This window comes from Heteronotia binoei, chromosome 4 (genome assembly GCF_032191835.1).
Source record: "Heteronotia binoei isolate CCM8104 ecotype False Entrance Well chromosome 4, APGP_CSIRO_Hbin_v1, whole genome shotgun sequence".
In the NCBI taxonomy this organism is placed as follows: Eukaryota; Metazoa; Chordata; class Lepidosauria; order Squamata; family Gekkonidae; genus Heteronotia; species Heteronotia binoei.
This window is the reverse complement of record NC_083226.1, coordinates 144,657,444-144,678,849: the sequence shown is the minus strand read 5'-3', so window position 1 is coordinate 144,678,849 and position 21,406 is coordinate 144,657,444. Positions and strand designations below refer to the sequence as shown.

Here is a 21,406-nt window from a genome sequence, read left to right as displayed (position 1 = left end):
CTCAAAAAAAGAGGAGAAACTCAGTTTTGAGATAGTAATAGATAAAATGTGGCAAAAGAAGGTGTTTGGCTAACGTCACCAAAAAGTACATCAAATAAAGGGCCACCCTAAGCTACTTGACTATTTACTTTTTAGACAAGAAGAATGTGTTTAATTATTAGCGTGGTAAATGAGCGTCTTTGGGAAGAAAATTTACAGCTCTACCTGGACCCTTTGAAGATGTGCTACATGTTCCTCTATTGCAGCTTTCAGAGCACAAGGGACATTTAAGATTTTCTGATAATTGTCCATCAAGAATGAAACTAGTTTAGCTGCCAGTAGTTCATCCAAGTCCACTTCATCTTTGGAACGGAGAACAGAACGAGAAAAGGTTTGAACCATCTGAAATGTAAAAAAAAAAAAAGGAGGGGATAATTATATTTTGTCCTGTCATTCAGACAAAATTAGTTCCCAAAGACGGTCCCAGGGACCAAAACACTCTGCGTCACTTTACATAGGATCAGGGGTGGAATTCTAGCAGGATCTCCTTTGCATATTAGGCCACACACCCCTGATGTAGCCAATCCTCCAAGAGGTTATAAGGCTCTTTTTTGTAAGCTCTTGGAGGATTGGCTACATCAGGGGTATGTGGCCTAATATGCAAAGGATCTCCTGCTAGAATTTCACCCTGCATAGGATTGTACTGTATGTGTGATAATTCAATAAAAATGTTTATTGGGGAGGGCATTCTCAGTCAATTGCTTCTTGCCTCTCTCTGATGCCCTTCAGAAGAAACTGGAAGCAGGAGCAAGAAGGTTCTCAAGAAGGGCCCATAACAGAGGAATGTCCGGCTTCTGCCTGTCCTACCTCTGGTTACTATATTTACTTGTTTGTGTGCTACCACTGTTCATATTTATAGCCCTGTAATCAGGAAACAAGATTACTTATTTATTTGCTACCAGTGTTAAAAAAACAAAACAAAACCAATACCATCAAATGACTCTTTTAAATACATAGCTCAAAATGTTTTCCAGGAATTTCTTCTTTGAAAGGTCATGATTCTGTTCAGATTAACTACATATACATTCATACCCATGTGCTATTAAATTGCAACTGACTTGCTAAAGGAAGATGGAGAGATGGCAGAGAAGCTCATTGAGCCTGTTGCCTCCGGGTTCACTGGGTTATGTGTGAGGCATGTACCTTTGCCACAGTCACTATTTTCAGGAAGAACTGAGAAAAACTGAGGTGATGAGAGATGAAGTTCTAGACCTACTGGGGAAACTAAAAAGTATTTAATCTCCAAGACCTGAAGGCATACACCTGAGAGTTCTCAGGGAACACAGATATGAGACAGTTAATCTACTAACCTGTATATGTAACCAAGGGGTGTCAAACATATGGCCCATGGGACAGAGCCAGCCCCTGCAGGGCTCCTATCAGGCCCACAAGCAACTGTTTGTCTGCTGCTTCCTACTTCATGTTCCTACTTCCTGTTCCCAGCACTGGAGCTGGCTTTTACCCAGTCTCTCCTGTTTCCTGCTTTGTAAAGGAGAAAGAAAGCCAAGCCTCCCATCTCTCCATTTGCTGACGGCTCCTCCCTCTCCTTCTCTGGGGAGGGAGGGGGAACAAAAGAGCCTATAAAGTTCATATCTCCAGTACATCATGTTACATTTTATGGCACACATCTCCTGGCCCAACAAAGTGCCATTTATGTCAGATCCATCTCCCGTAACAAATGGGTTCAATACTTTTGATGTAACCTATCACTAAATTCAGTCACTGTACCAGAAGCAAATGGAGAGCAAACTTGTTACACTAAGAGGGCAGGAAATTTGAATGTTTCCAAACTAGATAAAACAACTCCAAACTGTCTTTACAAGACCAGACTATTCCTGACAGGCACATACCAGTGTTCTTGTCCCAGCTGTATCACATAGAGGGGGGAGATCCTTATTTATACTGATCCTAGCCATCATAGTTATCAGCAGCTGCACTTTGCGGCGATTTTCTGGTGGCAGAAGAAGACAACAAACCTGCAGTGCTTCAATGGCTGAAGTCTCTTCCTGGAGGAGACCTGAATCAAAATATAATTTCAAAATGAGATTTCATTGTGTAGGCATGTCTCTGTATAGAGAGAAGCACTTAATTTTACTCAATTTGTGATTAGTAGTTAAATTAGTAACATTTCAAACTCAAAACATGGAATTGAATGGAAAACATTTGTTACACAAGGGTAAAAGAAGACTGTTTTCATTAGCTGTACTTAAAAGTTTGATCAGTTAACCCATGAGCTGCATTTTGGTTTACAGACTAAAACTTTCCCTTTCTCTCCTGATGACTGATGCGTAAATATGAAATTCCTTGGTCTCTCACTGGCTAGCAGAAACTTGAATTTCCTTCTCCTCTTCTATGTTATGCAAACAGCACTGTGCTGAAAATGTTTCCTGCTAAAGAAGGTGTAAAATGGCCTCATAAATAATGGCTCATGTTTCTCCAGTGTTTCCATTAGTTTCACAAGAAGGCCATTCACATTCAATATATGATTCATGAGAATCCACCCTCAGCTCATATGGAGTAAAACTTTGTTAGATGCCATAAGACTCCTGATTTTGCTTCATATGCATTAGCACCTTGTTTATGTACTGGCTGTTGGTTCGTTGTCCATTCTCTCTCTTACTAGTGAAAAGGCCTTTTTTTTACTCCATCCAAGAGAAAGAGCTGTAGCGTTTTCAGATTGTGTAGCCCTTGGACAATTGAGCTGGGTATCAACTAGTGTTATGATCACCCATGCACATATATTTTGCAATTTTATTTTTCATTTTAGCTGGGGATGCGTTTAACTATTATTGTAAGCCACTCTGAACCATGGGGAAAGGGGGAGATATAAATGTCTTAATAAATCAATCAATAATAACTTTATTTCACATTTATGGTTTTACAACACCACCAAGAATTTGATTGGGATTGGGAAATATACCTTGTATTCATTGAATGATCATTGTTGTACATACAAGTCAGTTTTGTATGTGGTAATGTATTCAGGTCAATAATAATAATTAATGGTTTGAATAAGTTTGAGTATTTAATACATTTCATGATGTTATCAGAGTCCTTGTTTTTGTTTGTTCCTTAAAAACTGTAACCATGCATTTAATCCTGTCTTGTCCTTCCACAAAGGAGCTGAGGGCAGTGTACATGAGGATTTTATGCTTATCCTCACCAAAGCCTGAGGAAACATATTTTAAGCTGCCACAGCCATGAAACAATTGGGAAATCCCTTTTGTAAGTGGAACCCCTCCACAATCATAGAAAAACAGGTTGCTTACCTGTAACTGATGATCTTCGAGTGGTCATCTGTGCAGTCACACTGATGGGATTCAGGCGCCTGCGCCGACCACGATCGGTAACTTCAAAAGCTGCGGATTTCCGCGCCCCCGGCCCGGTGCGCATGCGCACCGCCCCCCTTGCGCATGCTCACCGAGCCCGGAGCGGACATCCCGCCAGTTCCTTCTGACCGCTGCATGATCCGCTGATGGACCAGCAGCAGTGGGGAAGGTGGGCGGGTAGTGTGACTGCACAGATGACCACTCGAAGATCATCAGTTACAGGTAAGCAACCTGTTTATCTTCTTCGTGGTCTCTGTGCATCACACTGATGGGAGACTAGCAAGCCAATATCCTACCTGGAGGAGGGTGCTCTGGTCCATCAGCAAGACAGCGACTGCAGCACCGCTCGGCCAACTGAAGCTCCTCGATGCCATCTCAAGTCCAACGCATAGTGCCTGACGAAGGTATGTGGCGAGGACCACGTGGCTGCTTCGCAAATGTCTCTCAAAGGCACTCCCTTCATGAAGGCCGTCGAGGTGGCCATCGCTCTGGTGGAGTGAGCTCTGATGGGACCCGGCAAGGGCCTCTTATTTAGTAAGTAACAGAGTTTTATGGTCTCCGTGATCCACTTAGAGATCCTCTGAGTCGAGACCTTGCTCCCTTGTGATGCTGGGGCATACGATAGAAGAAGTCTGGAGTCTTTCCGTAGCGGCCCCACTCTATGTAAGTAAAAGGACAGTGCTCTCTTGACATCTAGTGCATGGAGTCTGCGCTCTCCGTCTGTAGTAGGGTTCGGGAAATACACTGGCAAGTATATTTCCGTGTTTAAGTGGAAAGACGATATCACCTTTGGGAGGAATCTGACATCAGGTCTCAGCCAGACCCCTTCCGCACTAAACCGTAAGTAAGGGTTGTCACAACGGAGAGCGGCCAGTTCTCCAACTCTCCTAGCTGACGTGATGGCTAGTAGGAAGGCCGTCTTCCACGTTAGTAACTGAAGTGAGCACGTAGCCATAGGCTCAAATGGTCTTCCCGACAAAGCTTGCAGGACTCCCGGGAGGTCCCACGCTGGAGCCGGAAACCTTATTGCAGGGTAAAGTCTGGCAAGGCCACGAAGCAACTTTTTAGTGTCTGGGTGAGTAAACACCGAGTGGCCCTCAATGTGCACATGCTTAGCTGATATGGCAGCCAAATATACTCTGACTGAGGATACCGCTAGTCCCTTATCAATCAGGGCGAGGAGGAAGTCCAGCACAGTGGAAAGACCTGCTCTGGAGGGGTCTACCCCGTACAGTGAAGCGAATTCTACGAATTTGGCCCACTTGTAGTCATAGGACTTCCGAGTGGATAGCTTCCTGCAATTGAGAATGACTTCCTGCGCCCTTGCTGATATTGGTGCTGTTATAGCCTCCACGCCGTCAATTTCAGGTGCGGTGCGTCGTGATGGGTCACCCGCCCCTGATGCGACAGTAGCAGATCTGCGGCTGGGGGGAAATGATGAAAGACCCCTCTGGAGATGCTCAGTATTGGGGCAAACCAATGTTGCCTTGGCCACCAGGGGGTGATAAGGATCCCCCGCGGTCGTTCGCTGTGAATCTTGTAGACCACCCTGGTGATGAGCGGAATGGGGGGAAACAGATAGATGTGTTGCCCCTTCCAGGGGAATAGCAGGCCGTCCCCCAACGATCTCGGATCTGCTCCCCCTCTGCAACAGAAGTTCTTGCACTTCGAGTTGTTTCGGGTAGCAAATACATCCACCTCTGGGGTCCCCCATTTCTGAAAGATTGGTTGAAGGAACCGCCAGTTGATTTCCCACTCGTGAAGCATGGCACCTCCACGGCTCAGGGAGTCCGCACGAGCGTTGAGAGTGCCGGGGAGATGTGCTGCAGTTAGTGTTGTTTGAGTCTCTCTGCAAATCTCCCAAATGCGAAGCGCAAGCAGGCAAAGCTTCCGGGACACTGTACCCCCCTGCCTGTTTATGTAGGCAAGGGCTGTTGTATTGTCCGTTAGGATCGCCACTGATTTGTTGGTCAGTAGCTTCCGAAAGGAGAGGATGGCATGATGGACTGCCAGTAACTCTAAAAAGTTTATGTGGAACCGTAGATGTCATGGTGGCCACCTGCCCCCAACGCACATGCCGTTCAGATGTGCTCCCCATCCCCATAGGGATGCATCCGTGGTTATCGTCAGGGATGGTGCCCTTCTGTGGAATGGAGCGCCTTCTATTAGATTTCGCCTTCGGTGCCACCAGTGTAGGGAAAGTAGAACTGGTACTGGAAGGACCATTCTGCGTGACGGGTGGTCCCTCAGATGGTTGAACGTTCTGATGAACCACAGCTGGAGACTTCTCATGTGGAACCTTGCAAACTGGATGACCGAGGTGGTCGCGGCCATCAGCCCTAGAAGACGTTGGATCTGTTTCGCTCTCACAGTGGGGTTGTGGAGGAACTCTGACACTAACGAGATAATGTCGTTTGCTCTGTTTGGTGGAAGAAAAGCCATGCACCTTCTGGTATCTAGGATCGCTCCGATGAACTGCGTCCTTTGGCAGGGTTGGAGGTGTGACTTTCTGTTGTTGACCTGCAGTCCCAGTTCCTGTAGGAGGGTCAAGGTTATCTGGATGTGGTGTAAAAGACGATCCCTCGAGTTTGCTACCAGGAGCCAATCGTCTATGTACGGGAACACTGTTATCCCCTGTAATCTCAGATGTGCTGCCACTACTGCCATGGTCTTCGTAAAGACCCTTGGAGCTGTTGAAAGTCCGAAAGGCAGCGCTCGGTATTGGAAGTGAGATTTCCCGATAGTGAACCTGAGGAATTTTCGATGATCCGGATGTATACTTATATGAAAATATGCGTCCTGCAGGTCCAGCGTGGCCATCCAATTTCCCTGGTTGAGAAGAGGTAGAATGTTTTGCAGGGAGGTCATCCTGAACTTGTGATGAGCGATGAAGATGTTGAGCGCTCTCAAGTCCATGATAGGCCTGAGGCCACCATCCCTCTTGGGGATTATAAAATACCGGGAATAAAAACCTTGTCCTTCCTGACCTGGTGGAACCGGTTCTATTGCGTCCTTGTGTAGAAGAGCTTGTACTTCCTCTTTTAATGTGGGGGATGAAGTGGTGTAAACAACTGTAGGGATGGAAGGGTATTGCTGGAACTCTATTTGGTAGCCTGATTGAATTATAGACAAGACCCATTTGTCTGTTGTAATTCTGTTCCAAGCTTGGACAAAGGGATAGAGCCTTGTCTGGTTGCCAAGGGACGGGGATGGGAAAGAACACGGTGGGGAACAGTCAAAGGCCCTGTTTGGGCTGTCGGTTTCCCTTTTGGCGGGGAGTTGGGGTTGAAGTTGGTGAGTACTTCGTTTTAGAGCTATATTGAGTTTTGGAGAAGGAACCCGAGCCCTTTGGTCTCCACTGTTGGTCTCCTTGTTGTTTCAGATATGGTTTCTTGTTCCAAGTTTTTGACCAGGGTCGTTTGGTCTGTGACTTTGATGAGGTAGATACTCCTAAATTCCTTGATGTTCTAATACTTTTATCCATTTCTTGTAAAACGGTGTCAGTATTAGCGCTGAACAGTCCGCTGCCATCGAATGGCAGATCTTCTATATAAGACTGGGTATCTGGTTGGAGGGCTGTAGACCTCAACCACGAATGCCTTCTGAGTGTCACAGCCGAGGAGATGGTCTTTGCCCCAACGTCTCCCACGTGTTTTGCAGAGCTTATCTGTTGCTTTGCCAGTTGGATGCCTTCCTTCTGCAATTTCCGGATCGCTAACATTGGTTGTTCCGGAAGGGTTGGTAAAATCGTGGAAAGTTGGTCCCACAGGGCATATTGGTAGCGTCCCATACAAGCTGTGTAGTTTGCCATCTTCATACACAGTGAGCCTGCTGTATAGAATCGCCTACCCAAGTTGTCCAGTTTTTTGCCCTCCCTATCGGGGGGGGGGGGGTAGAATGGGTCTTCCTAGCTTTAGACGAGGAGGCAACCACCACCGAGTTTGGTTTGGGGTGGTTGAAAAGGAATTCAGCAGTAGACTCCTGAATTCTATACATGTGGTCCAGCCTGCGTGAGGATATCGGTGTCGACGCAGGCTTGTCCCATGCAGATTTGGCCGTGTGCATCATTACTGTTGTTAGGGGCAATGCTACTGCTGTGGAGGTGTCGAGTTGCACGACATCAAAAACGTTGTCCGTCACTACCGGTTGAGGTTGGATAGTAGTGAGGGCTAGTGTCTGGGCCATCCGCTTAATGAGGTCACCGTAAGACTTGAGGTCCTCGGAAGGGGATATCGGTTGTTCTTCCCCGACCTTCTGAGAAGGTGATGGTTCTTCAGGAGAAGAAAGGTTGCCCTGTTCTTCCGAGGTTGATTCTCCCTCTGACTTAGAGTCCTCCGGAGACTCTGAGTGCTCCGACCGGGGTTGTGGTGTGTCCGGGGTCTTGCTAGGTTCTGGAGTCACTTTTTTGTGTCCTCGGGGCCGAGGGGAGCTCCCCTGCTTAGGGGGTTTTTCGGTGTCGGGAGGTTTCGACAGCGACGCCGATGGTGTATGCCTTGGTGTATGGTACGATGTCCTTGATCTCACCGACGCTTCAGATTGTTGGTCCCACTCCAATTGTCTGGGGGGCAGCCAAGGGAAGACTGACGGCATCGGATAAGAGCCATACAAGTACTGCCACTGTCTCTGGTCCCACGGTATCGGGGGTGGTGGCTTCGTTAGCGGTGAGCTTCCTTTAGGCTTCGACCTCGGTGAGCGAGTGACCGATGATCTGGCTTCGGCCGAATCTCTCGATCGGTGCCGACGTCTAGGGCTCCTGGAGCGACTGTGGGATCGGTCCCGACGTGTGCTTCGGGAGCGATGGCGTGGGGTAGTAGATCTGCGTGGGCTGCGCGATCGACCCCGTAATGGAGTGGTGCGATCGTCTCCTCTGGGTTGAGGGGATGGAGTTCGCGGGCGACGATCTTCGATCGGGCTCTGTTCCGTTCCCGAGCGTTGCGCAAGCTCGATGTCGCGGTCGGAGTCCGACGAAATCGCTATTTGCGTCGACATGGAGGAGAGTGCCGGTGGGCTGAGTCGCCGTCTCGGGGAGGCAAATAGTTTCAGAGGCGGAACTGAACCTGTTGCCAGTCGCGCTGGCGATGTCGGAACGGAGGCCGCAGAGTGCCCGCTGAGTTTGGGCTTGTCTGCCTTTTTCTTCTTCTTCGCCTCGGTGTGGGCTACCTTCTCCTCTCTAGGCCGTTTCGCAGGCGTAGAGGAGTCCGACTTCGGTGCCGAGCCCGCTCTGTTGTTGGGGCGATCGGCGTCGGTAAGGGCCCTGTCGGTATCGACCGACTCTGATGTCGATGTGGTCGACATCTTCTTTGGCGAAAGTGCTCTTTCCATTAGTGCAGCGGCTAGACGGGCTGCGCGATTTTTGTTTGCTTCGAAAATTTCGAGCAATGCGAACAGGAGTCGGGAATGTGGGACTCTCCCAGGCAGAGTAGGCAGAGAGAATGTCCGTCTGGCGGGGCTATCTTGCTGCCACACCTCGTACACCTCCGAAAAAATCCCCAGCGCCTTTCCATGCGTGGCGGGAAGGATGAGGGGGAGGGGGGGATGGGAGGGTGGAAAAGAAGCGGGAAATTCCCGAACAAAAATCGCCCCCTTTTTCTTCAAGTCCAACACAATAAACTAAAATAAGAAAGATAAAACAAGAAATTGGAAATCCACAATCCTAATATATATAAGGACAAAAGCACCGACCGTAGCGTGAAGATCAACTGATCCAGGCGGCGGTCAGAAGAGAACTGGCGGGATGTCCGCTCCGGGCTCGGTGAGCATGCGCAAGGGGGGCGGTGCGCATGCGCACCGGGCCGGGGGCGCGGAAATCCGCAGCTTTTGAAGTTACCGATCGTGGTCGGCGCAGGCGCCTGAATCCCATCAGTGTGATGCACAGAGACCACGAAGAAGATTCATAGAGTTGGAAGGAATCTCCAGGGTTATCTAGTCCAACCCCCTGCACAACGCAGGAAATTCACAAATACCACCCCCCCCCCCTAAATTCACAGGATCCGCATTGCTGTCAGATGGCCATCCAGCCTATGTTCATGAAGTATCCTTATGCTGAATATAAGACAACTTCACACTCATCCAACTATCCTCCAAATAACTTTGCTCCAACTTTGATGGCTCTTCAATAGAAGGAACAGCCACTTAAAATGGAGGCATTCTTCTTAGATTGGAAGAAAGCTACAAATCAGAGCCAAAAGCAAAGGTTTAATTTAAATAATAAATATATAAATAATATTTGCTTAATAAGTGGTAGGATCCACCCTAATTGTAGTGAACTGTTTAGGGTTGCTCTTCTGACATAGTTTAGGAGCAGGCTGTGTGGTGATATTCAATTTCCTACTCTTTCCTTGGTAGTCTTATTAAACTTATTTGCAATACTTATATCCTGCCCTTTGGCCAAACAGGCCACACATAATGGGTAATAGTGAAAACTGATGTTTCCAAATGGACACCATGAAAACATAATACAACAGAAGGCAAATAGTATCAGCAGAATCAACAAACCCAAAGCAAAAGAGGAAGGAAAGGAAAATAACAGTCAGCTGTTATCTCATGTACACCTGTGTTGGCTATGGTAAGTACCAGGAGATAAAATATAGGGCCATGGCCAATGGCACAAAATCAAGTTATTACTCAACCACATTCCCTATGCGCTTTGCTAACAGTCTTCATTAGGGAAATGTGTTGGTCATGCAGTAGTTCTTCAAAAAGAGTGAAAGGTCAGTATGGTAAGTGTCAACCAGCATATGCAAAGCAACTCAAACCAGCATAATCATGTTAGGAACCTAACTACCTACTAACTAGGGTTAGTACTGGCCCATACATACTAATTAATTAGCTAGGAAGATAATTTGTACTTGAGAACAGAGCACTTGAATATGTGCTCAACCTTTTATATACAGTTAAAATACTAGCATGATCATGTGAGTTCCATGCCAGAGTCCTAGTATACTAGCAGACTACACAAGCTTGATGTTTACCGCAGACTTGTTCCAACAAAGTAAAGCTAATGGGCACATCAAATCACTCTTAAGTATTAAAGTCTTTTTTGTTGCCTCCACAAAACATAGCAGAGGTCTTTTTTTGTTATCAAAGCAAGGAGTTCTAAAATGTAGTGCAAGCGCATGTAACGTTCCTTTCTACAAATATCATTTAGCTTTGCAGTCAGGCTGTTTTCTAGCAGGCTTTCTGCATTATACTCAATAAACCTAAATCAACAACCTAAAGGAAAAAATGAATTTCAGACCTAATGAGTTGTCAGCAACCCAGTGAATTAGGTATAAAAGCAATTGCTGTATCTAATGCATGCATCTTTAAAATTATACGTAAGCTTTATACCATATTCTTCTTATTACTTGTTTTTTATTGAGCCACATAAAAGTTCTAATGGATGGAAAATGAAAGCTAAACAATAATTACATTGTATGTGAAATAAAATCCAACATTATTAGGTGCCAACATAATAGTGTTAGAAAGGATATATGTTCTGTTATCATACTAAAAACAGATTGAAGTTTTTCTCTAATAGCCTACTGGTTAAGAAAACAAGAACCTTGCTGATTAAGACCAAAGGTTCTATTTCCTACAGTAGCCAATCAGATACATCTGGGAAGCCAACAGGTAGGGCAATGAGGCATCAGCTGACTAAATTGTATTTAGAGGTTTATTGCTTCTGAACACAGAGATTCCATTCAACCATCACAGCTAATAGCTGTTTAGACCTATCTTCCAATAATGTGCCTAGTCTACTTTTAAACAACACCAAAAGGGGACACAGCGTGTACAAACAGAAAGAAAAGGACACTACAAAGCACCACACTGTATAACTGTAATGGACATGACTCGTCAGTCAGTAGGGTTGCCAACCTCCAAATAATGTATGAGATCTCCTGGGATTACAACTGATTCCAGGCAACAGGGAACATTTGGAGAAAATGGCCACTTTAGAAGGTGGATTCTTATACTTCACTGAAGTCCCCACCCTCCTCAGGCTTTACCCCACCCCCCAAGTATTTCTCAGCTTGGATCCTCCCCTTTCCTCATAGTTCCAAGTGGTGTTCAATCTCCAAGTATTTCTCAACCCAGAGTTGGCAACTGTATCAAGACAATGACAAAACCCATATAACAGTATTGCAAACTGAGAAGAATTATTATTGGGACAAATTTAAACTCACATGTACTAAATACAAATTCAAAAAGATTTGTTCAAGAAGCATACATGACTAATAATTAACATGTGCTAAATGCACCTCCACAGAAAATCCATAGTAAGTCCACCAAAAGGAAAGGTATCTGGTTTATTGTCCTGTGTCAAAATATATCTTCATCAGAAGAATGCAGAGTGGAAGATAATCAAAATATTTTTGTACCAATAATCATCTTCCTTATTTTGCATTATGGTCTTAAGGATTTGCTTCACTGACTGATGTGTCAGAACTATCATAGTCTACTTTTAAAGTTCGATGCCAATGAACAGTACTACTGTTCGACTACAATGAACAGTACATGATCAGTAAATTACATCTGTTCACTATGTACCAGGTGAGGAACGTCCTTTTGTCTGTCCTGAACCTACTGCCCATCAGTTTCACTGAATGACCTCAAGTTCAAGAATTATAGCAAAGGGTGAAAACTTCCTTCTATCCACTTTTGTCACCACATGAATAATTTTATAGTTCTGTACTGTGCCTCTCCTGAATTGCCATGTCTTCTAAACCCAAAATGTCTTCCTTCAAAGAAAGGTATTCTGACATTATTTCAGTTGCCCTTTGCTGCTCCTTTCCCAGCTTTGCAATGTCTTTTTTGAGATGGGTGACAAGAGTTGTGCACAGTGTTCCAAACACAACTGTACTATAGATTTACATAAAGATATTGCAATTAGCTCGTGCAATTATTCCTGCTACAGTAGTCCGATTGTGGTAATTAATTTCAAGCACAAGTATAGTCAGGTTGAATAGTCCTAATTATAGTCTAAATGTCCTATTGTTTAGGAAGGTTCATGTCACTCTGGGTTGTCTTTGTGATTCCAGCATGTATCAATAGAATCAGAATGGGTATACCCCACTTCTATCCCTCTGCTGGTTCTCAGCCTTTGTTTTTAGAAGTGGCTGAAAAATGCATTTTCTTGACCCCATGTGGCTGGCAGGTATGAGCTGGTCACAGAGCTAAGACAAAGTGGAGAAGAGATCCATCTACAGAAATGGAGGCTTGCTGGCAACAGGTTGAACTTAAGTGAAGTGGAACTGAAGAAAAGAACATAGTGGAAGGAAGGGGGTTAAATTATCTTCATGATGCAGCATTGACCTGCATTCAGGTCCTCTTGTAGTTATTAATTATTTTTTTTTAAATGCAGGTGATACATTCTGCAGTGGATTAGAATGCACTATATTGGCCCATATCGTGCAAAGTGATAACTTACCCAGCACACTGACAAAGATGTCAAAAAACTGGAAAGTGAGAAGAGGCTCTTCAATGTGGCCATAGTAATCAGCTATAGTCCTGAAGACATCTCTTTCAAATCCCAGGTAAGTAGGTTGTTTCAGATCTGGACACCTGGGCCCTAATAAAAGAGAGAATGTTCTTATTCAGCTTGCACTGGTTGTAGAAATAGCACCAATTAAATTTCTACTTAATAGCAGAGCCAAATTGTACCAAAAAATCCCCAATAAAAACATTCAGCAAGTTGGGAGCCATGAGAAATTATAAACATATGCTATTCTAAAGATTGCATTTTAGGATTCCCTGGACTAAGAAAGAATTCAAATGTACAGGAATCCCGAGACAGTCTTCTCTCAACTTGTACTGCCTCAAAATGTATATGAGGAAAGGGGAGGGATGTCACAAGTTTGAAAATGTCCCTATAGCATAATCTGTGTTCGTGTAAACCTCTGTCTGCAACAATTTTCTCTGGAAGGTCAGTTTGAAAAACAAATGGGTCAGCAACTCAACTTTCACAAACCAACAAATCCAGGTGCTAAGGTGCCACTTTCTCCTCATAGTTTCCCTTAAAACTGGCAATGGGAGAGTAGTGACCCTTCCAGGCAATTCATATCTTTTAAACATTTATAAACTCACCTTTCTCTCTGGCAACAGGGGACTAAAGCTGCTATCTAATTAAAAACCATTTAAACTCACAGTAAGTTCTAAAAACATCAAACTATTAAATTACCAACTAGCATAGTACAGAGTTCATCAAGAGACTCCAAAGGCTTCCTTGGGAAATTCTTTCTTACAGCTCTCACATAATTGCAAAAGAGATGCTGCCTTCCTTTCTTCTGGAAGGCTATTCCACAAGATCAGAAAGACAGTGTATGGGTGGCAACAGTATAGCCTCATAGGGTTTGCGATGACCAACAGGTGTTGCTGTGCTAAGTGAAGTTGCTGCATGTGCTCATATTTGAGAGGCACAGGACAGATGCTGATTTTAACACTATATCGGATGGATTAGCACAGATGTTCCCTCACAGGCCTGATTTCTGTGCAAATTCTAAGTCACTTGTCCAAGTTAATACCTGAAATGCTTGAATCAACTCTGGGAGAGTAATCCAAAACACTATGGTAGGACAGTGTACAATATAGAAGTCAAAATGACTTCCAGTGACAGAGTGTAGATCCTCCATTAGGCCAATCGATTGTTGAATAGAAATGGGAATGGAGGGAGGTGTCCAGTGGGGTGCCACAGGGCTCAGTTTTGGGCCATGTACTTTTCAATATTTTTATCAATTATCTGGATGAGGGTGTGGAGGGGCTACTCATTAAGTTTGCAGATGACACCAAATTGGGAGGAGTAGCGAATACACTAGAAGATAGAGTTAGAATTCAACAAAAGCTGAACATGCTAGAAAAGTGCGCAGAAGTGAACAAGATGCAATTTAACAAGGATAAGTGCTGAGTTCTGTATCTCAGTAACAAAATGAAAAATACACAAACTGGATGAGGGATACACTTCTGGGTAGCAGTGTATGTTAGCAAGATCTTGGGATATGGGTGTACCATCAGTTAAATACGAGCAGACAGTGTGATGCAGCAGCAAAAAAGGCTAATGCCATCTTGGGGTGTATCAACAGAGGTATAACTTTCAGATCACAAGATGTCATAGTTCCGCTGTACGCTGCATTGGTTAGGCCACACCTAGAATACTGTGTCCAGTTCTGGAGGCCTCACTTCAAGAAGGATGTGGACAGAGTGGATTCAGAGGAGAGTGACAAGGATGATCAGGGATCTGGAGACCAAGCCCTATAAGGAAAGGCTGAGGGACTAGGGAATGTTCAGTCCAGAGAAGAGGAGGTTGAGGGGGGACATGATTGCTCTCTATAAGTATTTGAAGGGCTGGCAGCTGTTGGCAGCAGGGAGGGCAGGGAGCTGTTCCTGTTGGCAGCAGAGGAGAGGACTCATAATAATAGGTTTAAATAAAGGGTGGGAAGGTATCAACTGGATATCAGGAAAAACTTTTTTTACAATAAGAGTTGTTAGTAGAATCAGCTACCGAGGGAGGTGGTGAGCTCCCCTTCACTGGCAATCTTTAAGCAGTGACTGGACAAACACTGGTGCGGGATGCTCTAGACGAGGGGTGTCAAACTCATTTGTTATGAGGGTCGGATATGACCTAAATGAGACTTTGTTGGGCTGGGCCAAGTCAGGTTGGACCGGGCCATGTTGGGCCAGGCCATGTGTATATCTATTTATGATTAGGTAGCAGAGATATAAACTTTATAAAGGACACAAACAAACACAATTAAAAAAAAACTTAAAACATTAGCACTCATTGGTCTTAAAGGTGCTTACTTTGTAGTTAAGAACATAAGAGAAGCCATGTTAGATCAGGCCAATGGCCCATCCAGTCCAACACTTTGTGTCACACAATGGCCAAAAAATTTTATATATATATTTTATATATATATATATACACACACACACACTGTGGCTAATAGCCACTGATGGACCTCTGCTCCATATTTTTATCTAAACCCCTCTTGAAGGTGGCTATGCTTGTGGCCGCCACCACCTCCTGTGGCAGTGAATTTAACATGTTAATCACCCTTTGTGTAAAAAAGTACTTCCTTTTATCCGTTTTAACCTGTCTGCTCAGCAATTTCATTGAATGGTCACGAGTTCTTGTATTGTGAGAAAGGGAGAAAAGTACTTCTTTCTCTACTTTCTCCATCCCATGCATTATCTTGTAAACCTCTATCATGTCACCCCGTAGTCGACGTTTCTCCAAGCTAAAGTTCTCCTATGGGATCCTGGGAACTGGGCAAAGGAAGCTGTGACTCTTTCCTTCCTTCCCCAGGGGACAGGGGGAGGAGCCTCAGCTGATAGAAGGGAGAGAGGCTTGGTTCAGTAGCTCTGCTGTGTGATTGAGAGAGCCTGGAAAGACAAGTTCTGCCTTCCCCTCTTCCTCTCCAAGGGAGGAGCCTCAGCCAATGGAGAAAATAGAGGTTTTGCTCTGTAGCTCCTTTGCGATTGAGCAAACCTTGCAAAACAAGCTTTTATGCAGAAGGAAGCAAGAGAGACGGCGAAAGAAGCAGATAACAGTCAGTTGCTTGGGGGCCTGACAGGAGCCTTCCGGGGGCCTGATTTGGCTCCTGGGCTGCATGTTTGACACCTGATCCTGCATTAAGCAGGGGGGTGGACTAGATGGCTTGTATGGCTTCTTCCAACTCTATGATTCTATACCTAGATAAGCATTCTCTCTCTTGCTTTCTCTGTTTGCTGACTCTCAACCACTCTTGATTTTTAATCAAAGAACTCAAGATACTTGATGCCACCACATTTAGTATATGGCAAATTACCTCCAGATAGAACTGTAAAGAAAACCCTAACAGACACATTCCAGAAGATGGAGTCAGCAAATGAACCAGCTTCTCCTTGACTCTTCTGTAATCTTTATCTCAGTGCCATATTAAACCCTCAGGAAGAAGTGAAGCATCAATAGCAATACCCTTGTGAGCAAAGCAAGCTGAGACATCCTATCAAGATCTCATGTGCCCAAAGATGTAAACAAGATCTTAAGTGGGAATTGTTTTGGTATTTAAATAATATATGAAGATCTCAAGGGAAAGTTACTTACCTTTCCCTATGAACTCTCAGACCTGGAGAAAAATCTTTTGCAATCTCTACAGGCAGAAGTTCTCTAGTAAATTTAGTCTATATTCTTCTGACACCATTCAGTAACATCAGAAATTCAAGATTCCCTGGGGAAAAGGCATGCTCCACCAGTGCTTCAGTTAACAGAAGCCTTGGTGTTGGCTCCTCCCCAGGCACCTCAAACTTCCAGTGATATTGGGATGGATTCAACCATCCTCCATGTTGCTGTCCTCCAGCCTAAGGAAATGTCCTCTAACATAAGTGGCCCTTCTGCCAACAGAAGAGCCGCGTGATCTGGAAAAAGAAACCTGAGCTAAAAGAAAAGGTGGTGTACAAATATGTTAATAAATAAGTAAATAAACTTTGCTCAAGTGGTAGAACCCACCCAGCTGAGCAGAGTCGGAAAGAACAGCAGCTCTCTCTCTCTCTCTCGGCTTGGCTTCGCGAACGAAGATTTAAGAAGGGTGCAATAGTCCACGTTTGCTGCAGGCTCGCTGGTGGCTGACAAGACCAATGTGGGACAGGCAGGTCCGGCCACAGCGGCTGCAGGGAAAAGTCTGATTTAATTATTTCTCACCTCTCTGCAATGAAACCAGTACTTACAATTTGCCAGACACTTCATTGCCGACAGCACCCAATGAGGTAGATCCTCTGCATTTCAAAAGGATTTTAAAAGAATTAAACTTAAAATGTATCCACGCAGACTGCACAAAGCACAGAAAACAAACTACAGACACAGGAAACCCTTTACACCAAGGGACCAATAAGGCTGCCTGCTTGCACCCCTCAGACAGTATAAACAAGATCAGACCTTTAACATCAGGGCCTGAAGAATATGCTTTCCACCTCTCTTTCTTTTAAAATTTTGTAAATGTCTGGATGGGAAACTATCCTGGAATCCTGTGTAAACCATCCCAAGTTTCATGATGACTTCTGAGACTCCTGTAACGGTGAGATGACTATTCATGGTCATCTTCTGAGGCCCTGCTTTAAGCTGCTCCCGCTTTCTGAGGTTAGAGAGTTACGGAACTTCCTCAACAGGAAGGTTTGCCTGTCTCTTTCTATCGCTGTCTTTGGACAGTGGGTGAAGACTTCTTTATTTCCTCTCCATTCTGCCTTATGTTTTAATTTCTGGGTCTGTGTTTTTATATATGTATTTTACTTACATAGAGCTAAAAAAAAAGTTGACTGAAACAATCTTTAAGGTTAGCAGCTCCAACCTCTTCATTCCCCTAGCTGACAGGAATACCCTGTTGGTTATTGGGGAGTTACTAATACACCAAATACGTATAATTGGAAGATATATTCCACTTAAAGGTTTCTTGCCTCCCTGTTCTTAGTGATCCTTGTCTTAAATTCCTTTCATGAGCACACAAAGGAAGTGATGTAACAGGTGCTGTCTTCAGTCCTTCCGGAAAATGCATGTTCGCCATGCAGATGCCAGTTTAATAACATCCTCAATCAAAAAGAACCTATGTATACATAAACATTAACATATATTTATTTGTTTTTATGCCTCCCATTCATCCCTGCAGGATCAACATTCAGATTTTAATTTACTTGGGACAGGGACGTGTCTTTTGAACTTGTTCCTCTGTGAACTGCCATTGGGTCTGTTTAAATACGGTAGTTCCAAAATGTCTCTTGACAGTGAACAATCTTTTACTCAGTCTCTAATACCTTAGATGGCTTCTGCTAAAGAAAGCCATCTTTAATGAATTACCATTAAAGTCAGTACAACATCTGGAAAAGAAAGAACAGATGGCTCCTCTTACTTGATTTATCGTTTAAAATGACAACTCTCTGCTTGTTGACATGATACACATTCTGGATTATATGCTTTGAGTTTACAAGTTTGGTGTCCAGCACATCTTCTAGAGATTCCAAGCCTAAAATTTTTTGCAAGCTGTGTAAAAACAATTTAAAACATCAGACTAAACATGCAATTATTTGAAGGCAACTCACACATTACAATTAAGCAGTTTACATTCTTATTACCATAGAGTTAAAACTGATTACATGGTTTTCATCAGCACTATGAGGTAACATTGATATGTTACTAATCAAAACAACAATGAGTTGACAGAGACAATTTCCTCTATCTTTTTCTTCCTCCACCAAGCCCCTAAGATGCCAAAAATCCAATGCTGTATCCAAAAACTCCTAATTTTTTGCAAGCTCTATTAAAAAAATTTTTTTTAAACGGACTAGACAAGCAATTATTTGGAGGCAAACATGCACATGGAGGACTGCCATGAAGAGGACTTGGGAAAAGCTGTCGCCAACTCCTCCCCACACTGACAAAGGAAGCAGAGCAATGCAAGCTTTCCATTTGTACAAGAAGGAGGAAGAATAATTTCACTCTCGGCATTAGCTTTTCTGGGGCCTTGGAAAAGATCCACCACCACAAGTGCCTTTCACTCACAATTCATAGGATCCAATTCAGCCATTTATCTTTAAAACAAAACAAACAATACCTCACAATGTGCCATCAGACATCAAGCAATACACATTTTTGCAAAGCTTTGTGTTTAGGTTTGAGGTGGGTTTGTGTGCTGTAATGTCTGAAGGCCTCAACTGACAAATGAGAGACACTCTGTGTTTTAGTTCCATTCTTGCAAAATGTACATTGGGGAACAGCAACCATTCCCAAGTAGTGTTCCTTGTGAAGGAATCAGCAGTGGATGTTGTTATGGACTGGCACCTGCAAATCAGGAAGTGAAATAAATTCCAGACCTTGGATTTACTTAGCATGGAACCACTATTTTTTGGTAAAGCACTGCCTCATGCTTATTAAACCATCCTAGTTTGAAAAGAAACTTACTGCGATAATGTCATGGATTTCCATATCTCTTCTATATTTGCCTCTGTTAACCTTTGACGGTGTACAAGTCTACATGTTGATACTTCACCAATTGCTATACTGTGACGTTTGAACCACATTTCAGAGTTCTACAGCAAAAGAAAAGAGGTTTCTTAGTTTGTGATACTTTCACTTAATGAAGACACTGACTACAGCAACGGCAACCTGATTCTAGTCCAAAGAAACTTAGTCACAATTGTATTTCATTTAAATCAATGGTGCCGGTTCTATAAAATCAGGGATTATATAATCAGGTTGATTATACCTGTACACACCACAGTTCTAAACAGCACTACATTGAAAATAATATTCTTGGATTATTGGAGCGTATTTCTTAAGAGCTGGCTGTTGTTCCACCGTACAAACACTGATTTAATGTAAATCTTACCAACATGATTTGCTTCACTGGTATGTGTTCTTGGAAAGTATCTTTTTCAATATCATCCCAATTTGGAAATGTAATAATTTCCTTTCGGAACAGAGGTCGCTGTGGGTATGGTTTTAGTGGTGAGAAAGGTGGAAATCTACAATAAAAGGACATTGTAAAATTATCATGAAATGTCTGGAAAAACAATTGGAAAACCCCTCTAATCTACACTGGGCTGTTATAATCCACTTTTAAAAATAAATACATCACATACACATCATTGGCCACGTTAACCTCAAAAAAGATTCTGAAGGAGGAAAATATGTTTCTGCTGATTTGTTCTGGAAATAGGCCAACTTATGCAATGGGTCAACCAATGCAGATATATTTGAATGATAAATGAGCAACAATCCATACAGAGAAATGAAAGAAGTAAAAAGTCAGAAACTAATAAGTTCTTCAAGAGATAGAATCAGAGTTGGAAGGGACCTCCAGGGTCATCTAGCGCAATCCCTACACAACGCAGGAAATTCACAAGTACCTCCACCCTGCACACACATCCAGTGACCCCTGCTCTAAGAGAGAAGATAAAGAAGAAGACTCTTCAGGATTCCTGGCAAAACTAGCCTAGTAAATATTGCTGTCTGACCCAAAGTAGCAAACAGCATTTCCTTGGGCATGTAAGAAGGGGCTCTGAGAACTAAGCACTGATAAAATCCCTCCTGCCCTCTTTCTCATCATCTGCCCAAGTTCATGGAATCAGCATTGCTGTTAGATGGCCATCTGTTCAAAAACCTCCAAAGAAGAGCCCACCACCTCCCAAAGAAGCCTGTTCCACTGAGAAACCACTCTAACAGTCAGGAAGTTCTTCCTAATGTTTAGTCAAAAACTCTTTTGAGTTAATGTAAATCAAAATAGGATAACCTCAGGTCTAGAATTCAGCAGGAGCTCACAGGAGCACAGCTCCTGAACCATTCTGACAGCCCCCCTCCTCCCCACCCACCTACATTGTCCATTGGGAACAGCTGCATATCAATCCCTGCATCAGGAGAGCAGGCAGCCAGTCAGCCACCAGGAGTTTTGCCATGCCCCTAGCAGCCCTCATTAACCCCTGGAGAAGCCTGTACCATCCCTTCTCCACTTCTTATGTGATTTTAGGTGGCAGGTGGCTTGCTGGCCTTTTGAATGAGGGGGGGTGGGCAACCAAGGAGAGCCCCAGGTGAGCGACGCCTGCTTGGGTTGGCTGGATCTCTAGCCAGCCCAAGCAGGCCTCACTCGCCCGGGGCTCCCCTTTCTTGTGTTGGGTTGCTTTTGGTTGGTGGGGGATATGCTAATGAGTTATGCTAATGAGCTCCACCACCTATTTTTCTACAAAACGACCCCTGTAGCAGTAACTCATTTGCATATTAGGCCACCTTCCCTACCCCGATGTAGCCAATCTTTCTGGAGCTTACAGTAGGCCCTGTAGTAACAGCCCTGTAAACTCTTGGAGGGGTGTGTGGTCTAATATGCCAAAGAGTTCCTGCTACAAAAAACCCCTGTCCCTATTTGTCTTCTCAGTTAACTTAAATTGTTTAGATTTACAAATCTGTTCTTAGCACAATTTCAACAGAATTTTGTTTTGACTTTGAATCAACCTCAATGAATGATCTCTGTCAATACAAAAAGTCAATACTTTTTGTTTTTGTCACCTCCATGTATAAAAGTATGAATGACCAATCCATGCAATTA

At 43.9% G+C, this 21,406-nt stretch overlaps 1 protein-coding gene across 1 annotated transcript in view; it reads right to left on the bottom strand.

Annotated features, from left to right (window-relative positions):
- DEPDC1B (DEP domain containing 1B) overlaps positions 1-21,406 on the bottom strand; it is a 65,701-nt gene that overhangs the window by 5,819 nt on the left and 38,476 nt on the right. The window contains exons 3-9 of the mRNA XM_060235951.1: positions 19,697-19,832; positions 19,270-19,397; positions 18,221-18,351; positions 17,049-17,096; positions 12,778-12,918; positions 1,890-2,056; positions 205-381 (exon numbers count right to left, since the gene is read on the bottom strand). Coding sequence (XP_060091934.1) covers positions 205-381; positions 1,890-2,056; positions 12,778-12,918; positions 17,049-17,096; positions 18,221-18,351; positions 19,270-19,397; positions 19,697-19,832 — 928 coding nt within the window. The remainder of the gene's footprint in view (positions 1-204; positions 382-1,889; positions 2,057-12,777; positions 12,919-17,048; positions 17,097-18,220; positions 18,352-19,269; positions 19,398-19,696; positions 19,833-21,406) is intronic.